Here is a 12,411-nt window from a genome sequence, read left to right on the forward strand (position 1 = left end):
CAAAATTTCAATTGCCAGAGCCAGAGCCAGAGCCAGAGCATATAAGCAAATAATATGTCTAACAAATGGAAAGAAGAATGAAAGGAATCCAATCTTCCAGTATGAAAAAGGTAGTTAACAATAGGAGTAAAATTCCATCCAAAACAATTCATCCCCAATATGACACCCAGGATAAATAAACCTGTGAACTCTGCTGTTGCCCTTGTGTTCCTATTTCTATGCTACTTTCTCAGAGGTACTTCTAATGCAGCAGAGTTTTGGGGTAGATTACAACCCCCCCCCCCCCCCCCCCCCCCCCCCCCCAACTCCCCAACCAAAAGAAGGAAAAAAAAAAAAAGGGGTTAATAATTTTCAAAGTTCACTGAACTACTTGATCAGATTGGTCATTTGAGACTGTTGATTCTGACAACTCATCTTTCAATGCGAGTAACTCCTTTTCCTGCTGTTTCTTAAGAAAATTCTGTGCAGTTGCCGTCACAATCTTGAAAAAGAAGTTGATGAGCATGAGCCAGACAACCGTATTCCAGATTGAAGCAAATGACAGATCCCATTTCTTCACCTTCATATTTGAGCAAGATAATGGATAAATTAAAATGATTTTATCTTCAGAAAATGGAAAAATTAGAAAGATGCCCAGCATAGTGTAGCACCACTGACCTTCATATTTGAGGGCACAGGAGGTGAGGGTGCCAGGTATTTATCTCTCATTGCGTTCAGTTTGGAAATGAGGTTAGGCAGGACAGAAGCAAAACCAGGTATAAGACTAAGCACCCAAATCAACTCATTCTCTATCCAATCAAGGAGTTGATTATTGCAAACTGAAATAATGAAAACTGTCTGCAGAGAGGAATCAAAAGAAACCTAATTAGAAATCAATATATATATGGGCTTTAAGAATGAGATTTCCCCAACAAAGATAATAAAATTCACACATTTCATTTCTTCTTCTTTTGAATTACATCTCTTTATTTTTCTGGCTATTAATCAAAGTAGAAAAAGAGTGTCAACACTAAAGCAGCAAAGGCAAAACAACAAAAATTGAAATAATTTGCAAAGCAAATAACTAGGAACAACACTACTGGTGTGAGGAAACGAAAAAGGGAAGGTGGAAAAGAAGAGCAGCAATATTACATCTATGCTATGTCTGAAATATCAAGAATATGAAAGTAAGAACTACACAAACCTGTATGTGAGTTTTAATAATTGCCTTTCCAATGAATGTTGCAAGAAAAAACTTCCAAAATGGAATCCCAAATTGTCCACACATTATGCCAGCAAGGTCAAATAGAGGATTCGGCACCTAAAACAATACAACAGTCAACCAGGAGGTACATATCAATAAATTGCTAATCAGAAATATCTAGACTTACTTTTTCTCAAACGCAAAGTCTGCATCTTCATATGAAGGTAAATTCTGCTTAAGATCTATATTATTTAAGATTATAAATTGCTGCATAACACTTAAAACCCAGTTGCCAATTTCAATCTGATACGATCTGTGCTAGAAGCTCTCCCTCTATGCATACTTGAAAGTAAAAATTTTGAAGAATTTAGGTAAATACTGCCAGTTGTGGCTTGGAACCAATACTTGAAGATACAATCTCATTCAATACTCATCAGGACTTCGTTTTACTAGCATATTTGGTAGATAGACTGTTTCTTCAGCAACATAGACCTTATATAAAACATATAAAAACATAGTGAAGTTGCTGGCACATTAAGTAGAGAATTGTTTGTATGTTTGCATGAGATATAAATGCTGAGCGTGACACAGATCAACACTATGCCTATTAGTTTGGAGTTAATGAAAAGCATGTCAAATGAAAAATCAATGTTAAAGAAACATATAATCAAGGTTGTTGATGCATATTGGCCTTCCAGGCCAATTGTTACCACAAAATCTACCACGAACTATTTTCTAATAAAAGCAACAAATTTACCCTTTAAATGCTGAAAAATATGAGACTCTAATAGAAGGCAACCATAAATTATTTAAACAAACAAAATGACTTATTATAGTAGTGGGGGTGCATTGAAGTAGTCATGTAGAAAAGAAAATGTTACTCATTGCAGCATTGACAAACCAATTCTGCAATAAAGCCAGGAAATGAGGATGATGAAACCCAAACTAACCGAAGCAAGCACCAGAATGGTAAAGAAGTTCAAGTGTTGTGAATGTGATAGAAACCAGCGTTTAATCTGTTTAAGATGTGTAGATACGACTCCATCATCTTCAGGCAAGGAAGCATCCAATTCTTCTATGGCATCTGATTTGCTACCTGACAAACTTGCTGCAGAAGTAATAGGTTAAGGTAAGATTACACTCAAAATAAAGGTTCTTCAAGCTATCGAAGCAATCTGTACAACCCATTTCTGCCAAATCAATCATTGTAAAAAGAAATAATCACAACCTTGCTAGTCATAGAAGCACAAAAGACATCTATCCCAGATAAAAAACAATCCATCCAATATAAAATCTAAATTAATTACTATGTAATTTGAACCTCAAAAGGGCCAAGAGCAAATATCTGAAGATGGGAAATTGCAAATAGGGTTGCTGGCAATGCAAAATCATTAATGCAGATTCACAAAAATAACTTTTGCATATCCTGTAGCAGTCTTTTGAGGTTTGTGCAACTTAAAATCTAAATGTCTATCAACTATCACCTTCTGCATCATGCCATGCCAACTCAACTCTCCACCCTTGCCGCACCCACACATAGAGATGGAGTCCCCCTGGGTGCCCAGGAATGTAATGATTTCCAAGTTTGATGGCAAAGCAGCATGTGCAAATAATAATATTTCCAAATGGTTTCAATCAACTTGACAAGATGGATGCTTGAATCAGTCTTTCATAAATCATGAAACTCAAAGATACTAGATAAAGCTTTTAACTTAAACCTTAAGTTTAGGTACACAAGATTTTAACTTCGAGTTTCAGTACCTTCAGTTGCTTCCAGAAAATTAACCCATTGAATGTAGGTGTATGATGACTTATAGAAGTCAAGTAGCTAAAACAATCCTAAGATAAATAAGACAAAGGCATCCTTACCACAAAGGTGGTGTTTTGTTACATTAAATTCCGTTTACAACTTCACATTGATCTAGACACAACATTAGGTTTCCCAAAGAATCAGAATTAATTTGTTTTTTCAATAAGGTACTTCCAAAACGTGTTCTTTATTTTTGTAATCATATCATAACAAATATCACATAAAATTCTGTTATCATACCAGCTTTTGAGATAAAATATGGAGGAAGCTCCCCAAGTGCCGTCCCAATACCCCACAGAACAGCCTCTACCTGAACCTGGGGTAATATGCTACTAAGTGGAACCCGCAAGGCATGTAATGATGAAAACACTGGAGGTCCAAATTCAGAACAATCCTTATCAAGCCACGAGGGGCCACTTTTTAATCGTATTGTATCATATGGAGCACTTTTTATGTCAACTCGACCGCATTGCATGGCTTTTATTGTAAATAGCGCAATATGAGGCCCCAGATAAAGGACAAAAGTGTGCAAACCAGACCCTGCGCAAATAATAATAATAATTAAAAAAATAATAATAATAATAAAGGAAAAGAAAAGAAAACAAGATAAAGGTTACTGATTTGTGGAATAGCAAATTGAGGTATAAGAATCCAAATGTTTGCAGTCATAAAAGTTGTACAAAAGTCCCACCAAAAAGGAACCAAAAAAATAAAGGAGATGCCTTTCAACCACCTGTAGATATCAGAGAATGCAATGATTTTTATTTGAATTCTGCCAAATATGCCAAATTAATGTACTACCACTTTTGCATTTAAAATATATGAATCATGCAAATTGATACTTTGAGAGAATACTAAAAACAAAATGCACCATTGAAGAAATCCTTAAATGGTTTCAATTGTCCTATATTAGTTTTAATCATGCCCTCCTTTGCTGATTAGGACAAAGAAAAAAGGCATTGAAAATGGAGCCTGACAGAAATAAATTGGACTGGATTTTGAGAAGCTATGAGTTGACACTAAAATATTTTTATAGAGGGGGTCCATCTTTAATGAGGATTGAAAATTAAAATCCACTGTTCATCAAAGCAATGTATGGTATTCTCAATTAAAAGCTTCTGTTGACATTTGAAAGTCGGATACGTTATTTAAGAAAAGGTGCTCGACTTCATAAAACATGAGGTGCCAAAATTAACCTTATTAATCTACAGATAAGGCACCTTGTACCTAGGGTCACCAAAAACTGTAATGTTGTTCAACTCAATTCACACAGTTGTAATTACTGTTATTGGATTGATGCAGCATCCATTCTACTAATTGAATAGCTAATCATTGTTATATAGTAGAATGATCTCATTTTTGTCTAAGCAGGAATATCCATCTTTTCATGCACAATGATTTACTTTATTTTATTTTCTAAGATAGATGTGATAGAAAGTCTATCACACAATTCACATCTTAGATACTGACACTCATCTAATATGTCCTTGTCATGTAGATAACCAACAGAGTTGAGCTTGATCAAATCCTTAATTGAGATAGAGACTACAAAAAAGAACATTAAGCCACATATTGTTCCATCCTTCCTAAAGAATTTTTTTATTTCAGAAGGATAATAACGGGATATATACATTATGACCATAAAATGTTTAGGGCAAGATGCAAACTTCCAGACTTTGGTAGACAAAGGAAACTAATATATTTTGATTTCTCCGAGATATGCGGCTCTCCGTGATCTTAATGCTTAAAGCACAGCAAAAGTTTGAAGGCATTACTAGAGGTCTTGAAAAAAAAAAAAAAAAAAAAGAAATTTTGGACCTGTCAACTTAGTCAATTGTCAAAATGTACAAGTTGTTTTTCAGTTGGTTATTAAATCAACATGACTGGGTGCAGTTATTTATTTCAATTATTCAACTACCTGGATCGGGTTGAATGACTATCTTTTTTGGTAGGTGGAATGACTATATCTACATTTTCATGCATATATAGTAACGTATTGACGCACAAACAAACAACAGAAAAAAGGTATTAGCCTACCATCCCTTTTAGATTATAATTTATTGTTATGAAACATAGTAGTGCTATCTCAACCACTATTAACTATATCCAAATACCAACCATTCCACATTACCAAGATTACTCATGAGGGCACTAAATTGCATGATCTTGTATGTAAATTTTGCTTACCAAGACCAATAGAAGACGCAATGCCAAGAGCTATCCACCACAATCCAAACAGGAAATATTGATGAAGCTCCTGAACATGCTGCAGAAAAAGTCATTACCATGTATTTGTTATTTTCAATTAAAGAGTCCAAACAACGTACCAAGATGGATGAGAAAAGTAAATGAAAGATCATACATTACAAACCTAAAACAAACGTGTACATGTAATTTAACATCCACAGCAGGGAAATTAAGTAGCTTAAAGATTAAAACAGTTCTTTAAATGACATCATGAGCCCCGTAAGCACAAAAGTATAGAATAAATGGTTGAATTTATTTACACAGTAATGATGTGAACTGCCCTTGAGCATGATAACCAGTTGCTTAGAGTTCTGAAAAACATATTTTCTGTCTGCTTACCAGAATTTAACATGTTACCAAATAAAGACCTACTTAAAACAAGCCTGAATATAAATACCTTTTCATGAGGCCCATCAATGGCCATCAGCACAAACCCAAGAGCCATAGCCACAACACTTAAAAGCATAACCCAACCACCTTTTGCCAAAAGGTATGCTACTGATTGCTTAACATGTTGGACAACGGCCAAAATGAAAAGCTTTAATACTTTGAATGGTTCTGTTGTTAGGGTCAAATTTTCCATCTCCTGCTGCTGCTTTTCACAGAGTCCTGCAAAAAGTAGCAATTGCATAACTTACTGGAATTTAATGTCTTTAAACTTCTTTCCTTCAGAAATTGAGATCTCACTGTGTTCTCTTCTCTTTCTGTCTCTTTTTTTAAAAGAAAAGAAATACACGATGAGCATCAAAAAATATCCCCATTAATTTATAGATAAGATTGCAACCATGTTAATAAATAATGGATAGAAAAGCACAATAATTCTGCAAGTGCAGCTAATTAAAAATAATATATGTTTCTATATTGCTCAAACATTAAAGAAAATCAAAACTCATTTTTCTAACAATTTTTTTTAACCTTTAACTTGCCAATCCACAAGCAAACAAGGCACTCCTCCTTTTTACCTTCAAATCCCTTGTAATTGCAACCTCGTAATATGCTATTTATAAAAATGTTTTTTTAATAAATAAATTTTATATTAAAGAATAAGCTTAGTATATATGTAATTGCAAAAGTGAAAAACCTATAAATGTGACAGAATAGCTGTCAAGGTTTTACGCATTCTACACAACACAGGCAGGGAAAGTCCAGCAGGGAGCATAAGATGGCAACAGAGAGAAGTCATATCAAACATATAAAAAAATGTACAATGCGTATATCTAAAAGGCAAAAAACACCCAGCCTCAACAATGGAAAACAAGAAACCTCAATTTGCAAGGGATTAGGGTAGGGAAGTGGATATCCACATTCAATTTCCCGAAAGAGAAGAAAAAAAATTATCTGTCAAAAAAAAAGTAAGAGAAAATGAAAACAAGATGTAAGGAACTCCAAGCTCTACGAAAATCAGCAAGGTAGATTCCTTTAGCTATACAAGGGCAAAGTCAGCAAATTAGCAATATGGAACTCGATATTGTCCCCAAATAATTAAATTCATAAGATTCCCATTATTTAGATGAAAAGATTGAAAGGAAGGAATTCTTCCATGAAGTAATAAGACCTTTGGAGTGCACAGCCTGGCTGGAATGACAATGAATAAGCTCATGGAGGGCAAATCACACACCCAAATCTAACTAGAAAATCTAATTCAAATGGCTGTACCAGGGTCAATGAATGAGAAGATGGTGTTACCTAAATGTCAGGACATTGTCTAAAACTACAGCTTCCTTATTCATTTTATGAAAACAACCACCCCATATTTCATTGTATTGTTGCATCTAACCTCCAAAAAGGGAGGGAAAAGGAGAAAGACATTTTTTTAATGAAAAAAAAAAAGCAGAGGACCAGCCTCTAATATAAGATTCTAATCTCTCAGTGCTTGATAAATTGTTTTATATCATGATCGCATTAATAATCCTGTCGAATTTGACATACAAGTTTAGGCCACAAACAGGGATAAGCAATTTAAGAATTACACTCAAGCATTTCATACTGCTAACCAGAATGCTGTACATTGAAATTGTCAATTCTCTATGTGTTAATATGTGATTGAACATGGGGCTAAAACTTGTAATCGTCAAAGATTACCAATGCCCATAATAAGGGACACACTTTTTCTCATAAATCATATGATCTGGACCTTAATGCCCTGTTTGATTATCGAGAAAATGTAGAAAAAGATTAAAAGAAAAAACAGAAATTTTGATTTTAGATTTTCCATCATTAGAAACCCTAGAATAGAACCGATTCACTTGTTTCAGCAGAGCTTTTTATTTTTTAATCATTGCTTTTCGCTTTTAGAATCCAAAACAACACAAATCATAAACTGGAAAGAAAAAGAAAAAAAATTCATTTGAGACCCGTGTTCTCACACCGATCAGACAGACAATATTTTCCCACCGAGATTCCAACTCGGTGAAAAAACCATTTCATCGAAATTCTCCCCAACAAAAGCTCGATAAAACCTACAAATGATATAATAAACAATTCCAAGGGCTCCAAATCACAATCACCGAACTCCACAAATAAATTAACAAAGAGAGAGAGATAGAGAGCAGGCCGACCTGATATCGCCATGTCTTGAGACCCAGAAGAAGAAGATGCAGAAGAAGGAGAAGCGACTTCTTTTCTGGACCCCATTATGCCCACATGCTACAACCAATAAACCATACAAATCCCGACCTCCTTCGACTATCCGGACGCTTTCTTCTCAGAGAAATTGCCTCTGCATGCGAAAGGGGCAGACGATCTTCAGAGAAAATTGACGAAATCGGACAGATCTAGACGGAGCAGAAGGAGAAGGGCAAGAGTTGGCGTGAAGACCCCTTGTGAAAAAGAGCTTTTATCGCTCTCTGATGGGGCTTCATTTGCAACTGACAACTCTCCACCTATATTATGTGCTTTCTCTTTCGGTTTTTTTCACCGTGTAAATGATAAGGAAATTAATTTTTGTTTTTGTTTCCTAATGCGTAATTAACACATCATTTTCCATTATTTTTTAATTTTTTTTCCTTTTTTACGTACATATTTTAATTATATGCAATAAATAAACCTACAATTATTTATTTAAAGAGATAAATACTTCAATTTCCAATATATTTATGGAATTAATTTTAAAAATGATAAAAATAAAATAAAATAAAATACCATATTCTATTCTTCTACACCATCCAAATTATTATTAAAATTTAGGAGTTGCTTCAAAGTAGTAACGTCTGTGTAATGTGGTCCATTTTCTAGTCTTTTAATTACTCCATGTTTCCCTCATGCTTTGCAGTTGATTGCGTGCATGGTGATTAGGATTTATATATTGGACCAGTTGTACACGCCATTTTAATTTTAAACGAAGGTCCAATAACATAGCCCAGCCCAAATCACGGGTCAACAATATTGGCTGTAAAGTCATAATGTTCTCCAATAAAAGAATTCCATTGTGCTGCTGACTACAAGGGTGTGACATGTCGCCACGTAATCAACTTCCTTATCAACAGAAATCTTTCGGTGATTTCCTAATTAAGATGCCAATGGTAATTTCATTCGTAAAGCAAAAGAAATGCTACACGTCAACGTCATGCAGACCAGAGCACGGGAGAAAACAAAATCGAGCTTCGAGAGAAATTCAAAGCAAGTTCCTTTGCTTGGATTGAATTGCTCCATCCGGCAAGGGTGGTCTGCAGATGGGATGAGAAGGAAGAATCCTTTGTGTTGGTGTACAACGCGAAGCAAACAAAAACAAATATATTTATTTGGAAAACACAGGATAGGGATCGAATGGAAGAACCCCAATTGGAGGAGGAGCACCGTAGGAGGAGTGAAAGGGAGGAAAAAGAGTTGCGACCGTGTCCACAAAGTTAGGGGAAGGGGACGTCGGATGGGGAGGAGGGCATTTCTCCCGAATTCCAAGAAGATGAGTCAATTGATTGATTTGTGTCGTTTCAGAAGGCACGTGAAAGGAATACAATGATTGCATGGCTGCCTGCAATCGCAACTGGTAGCGGAAGCTTACCGGGAAGGTCGCCTTCTTTGGACTATATGTGGAGTGTCGGATACTTATTCTCACTTAGGTTCAGCCAATAAGGTCCGGTGGGGTCTCTTCCGACCTCATTTCATTCCATCTCGCATAATTGCTTGCAAACAAATTTGGTCATGCTACAGATTTCGTCATCCTTGTTACAGTTAAGAGTCATGTTTACTTTATTATATTTGTTCATGGCTAGGCGGTTCTAGGTGTAGAGATAGAGGAACATAGAAAAAACTACGACGTTGCATTCTCAATCAGGACTAATGAATATTCATATGACAATAATGTAACTTCGATTCTTAATCTAATTCAAACTCTATCTCATACTCCAACTCAAATTAATAACAAATAGATAAATACTTTTAATTTAATAATATTATTTTATTATCTTGATTTGATTAATCTATATTTTGATTTTTAATATAATTCAAACTCCTCTCCAACTCAAATTAATAACAAATAGATTTTTTTTTTTTTTGAATTTCAACCATTATATAAATTTTATAGTATTATTTTATTATCTTGATTTGATTCATCTCTATTTTGGTTTTATTTTGCATGTTTTTTCATAAATTTTTTATTATTTGTATTCATTCCATTATTTACATTTTTGTCTAATAATTTAATTTTCTTTTAATTAATTTTTGAAGATTGAGTTTGATAAGTGTCAATGGATACCTTAATTTTTTCTAAATGAATATAATGATAAATGATTTGAATATATATATATATATATATATATTATAGTTAATATTTTATTCAATTTCTTTTACATCTTTCACAAATTAAATTTTGAGTTTTAAGGTTATTTTGAACTGTTTTTAAGAATAGTTTTTTGTCATTTAAAACAATAGAAATCGGGTTTTACAATTAAAATCGTTTTCTATTTTTTATTTTTAAGAATAAGAAACGTAGTTTTTTCAAAAACATCTTTTAATTGTTTTCATTTGTTTGCTGAGAGTTGTTTAAAACAATAATTATATAAACATGTATAATAATTAAATATGAAACACTATATATAAAAATTATTTTTAAAACATATTTAAAAATATTAAAAATATTTTCCGTTTTCAAACAAATTTTGTCCTACAAAAATCAAAAAACGGTTTGCAAAAAACTATTCTAAAAAACTATTTTTTAAAATTATTTTTGAAATCAATTACTAAACAAACCCTTAATTTTCAACATTAAGATGAATGAAATCCTTGAATTAATTGAGTTGGGCATGAATTAATTTTTTTTTGCCTAATTTCAACCCCATGAATCAATCTTGTGGAGTGAGAGAGAAACATAATTTGATCCTCATTATGAAAAATTTGCTCTTGGGTGCTTAAGGCTATGTTTAATTTATCCGAAAGACAAAAAATGATTTTCACCTTATCAATTAATTTTGATTTGGCCATGATTAACACCTATTATAAGTCCCGACTTCATCTTAACTGTTGTGGTGGGCCTAATGGTTACGGCCTGGTTTGGACTGATTTGGGCTTGCTTAGTGGGCTCCGATCTTTAATTTGTGTTGGCCTGGTCCAAGTAGATCGAGGTTGGGCTCCAAGCCAGTTGTCGAGTCTGGCCACCATTCAGACCTGGATGCAGCAGGGGCTTCACTAATTTGTGTCTCTGCATTTGCTTGAATGAATCCCAAATCCCATAAAACTCGAATTGAAAATCTAAAAATTCTTTCATCAAATCCTTTGAAATCGTTTTGGTTTATAAATTCCTTCCATTCGATTTAATTTAATTAATCTGACTTAGGCCTAAAAGAAATTAATTTAAAATATTATTTTTGAGAATATAATTTCCCCCATTCCATAAAATAAAATGAAAGAAATATAAATTATTAAAAATATCATCAAAATAAATAATTTAAGCAAACTTCCGAAACAAATTCGAGGTTTTTAATTTTTTATCTTCTTTTCGTATCTAATTTTTTTAAAGTGTTTTTAGTTTATCATATTTTGTATATATTTGATAGTAATTTTTTATTGCGTTTTTAGCCTTTATAATACTTAAAAAATAAAAAATTTAAAGTGTTAAAAATACTTTTTAAAATTACTAGTAAAGAAACTCTTTTGCTGGTGATGTGATATATATATATATATATATTTGCTTTTTCTTCTTATTTATATTTTTGTTACAACCCATTTTTAATTCATAATATTTTGGTTAGTAATACTTTTCCTAGAAATATTTTCAAAGAAAATGTTTAGGCTTCATTAGGTATACTCCTTGTTTTTTATTTTGAAAACTTTTACATAAAAAGAAGAAACTCTTATGTAAAAATTATAAACTTACTTTATGTTATTAAAAATTATTTCAAAAATATTAAAATTTGAGATAATAATTTTTTTAATACCTTAATGTTTTTAATTAGTTTTTAAAAATTAATACAGGTCTCTAAATTTTTTTTATATTTTATATAGAAGTTACTATTGTTATCCATTTTTTAAAAATAAAAAATAATAAATGTATTTATTATATAATAAAAAATTTTATTTATTTATTAAGAATCGCCTCTAAAGTGATTGTCCAAAAATCATATTTTAAATGTTTTTCAAATATTTTAAAAGTAATTTTTAAAAATGTATCAAATATGAAATACCTAATTTCTATGAGAGAGTGTTTCATCAAGGAGTGCTTCTATCACCTCTTAAAATTATGTCTCAAATGACCTCTTAAACCATATAATTTTATTACAATTATTAGTACATTAGTTTGCTTAATTTAAGTCGTGAAAATTTTGTTTCATTCATCCTAATTTGAGAGTTTTCTATTTTATTATATGTTACTCTTTATTGAAATCTTTAAGTTGTTATGTAATCAATCTAAAATGACATAGCTAAGTATAAAAAAATTTAGAAATGACTAATTTGATGAAAATATGACATAAAATGAACTTTAGATTTTTAAATGAGCTAAAATATTTTTAATTAATTAAATTAAAAACTGTACAAACTTTTAAACTTGATGCAAGAGATTTTTTTCTTTCAAATTTTATATCCCAATTTGTTTTATTTAAAAAATTGGTTTTTGAAAACTTTAGGACTCTATCCATACGATTGTCTGTATCTACTATGCCTAAAATTCTTTGATCTTGATGCAAATTTTGGTAAGTAACTATTAGCCTTTTTCTCACCTTCTTAGGTTAGTGAAAGA

General features: G+C 32.3%; 1 protein-coding gene across 1 annotated transcript; it reads right to left on the reverse strand.

Moving 5' to 3' along the window:
- Positions 1 to 348: 348 nt before the first annotated feature.
- LOC117914651 (vacuole membrane protein KMS1) lies at positions 349 to 8,106 on the reverse strand. Its single transcript, XM_034830071.1, has 8 exons — positions 7,799 to 8,106; positions 5,638 to 5,849; positions 5,181 to 5,259; positions 3,234 to 3,533; positions 2,134 to 2,291; positions 1,184 to 1,300; positions 658 to 837; positions 349 to 559 (listed from the first exon to the last, which is right to left on the reverse strand). Exons 1-8 carry the CDS (start codon positions 7,872 to 7,874, stop codon positions 359 to 361), a joined length of 1,323 nt encoding a protein of 440 aa, XP_034685962.1. The 5' UTR covers positions 7,875 to 8,106; the 3' UTR covers positions 349 to 358.
- Positions 8,107 to 12,411: the final 4,305 nt, after the last annotated feature.

This window comes from Vitis riparia, chromosome 5 (assembly GCF_004353265.1).
Source record: "Vitis riparia cultivar Riparia Gloire de Montpellier isolate 1030 chromosome 5, EGFV_Vit.rip_1.0, whole genome shotgun sequence".
NCBI classification, from domain to species: Eukaryota; Viridiplantae; Streptophyta; class Magnoliopsida; order Vitales; family Vitaceae; genus Vitis; species Vitis riparia.

Excerpts from the sequence above, each read along its gene's own strand:
- LOC117914651 (XM_034830071.1), bottom strand. The coding sequence starts at position 7,874 with ATGGGGTCCAGAAAAGAAGTCGCTTCTCCTTCTTCTGCATCTTCTTCT. Across the intron at positions 5,850-7,798 it reads TCAAGACATGGCGATATCAG|GACTCTGTGAAAAGCAGCAG; the intron begins GTCGGCCTGCTC and ends TACTTTTTGCAG. Across the intron at positions 1,301-2,133 it reads CCATTCTGGTGCTTGCTTCG|GTGCCGAATCCTCTATTTGA; the intron begins GTTAGTTTGGGT and ends GTATTGTTTTAG.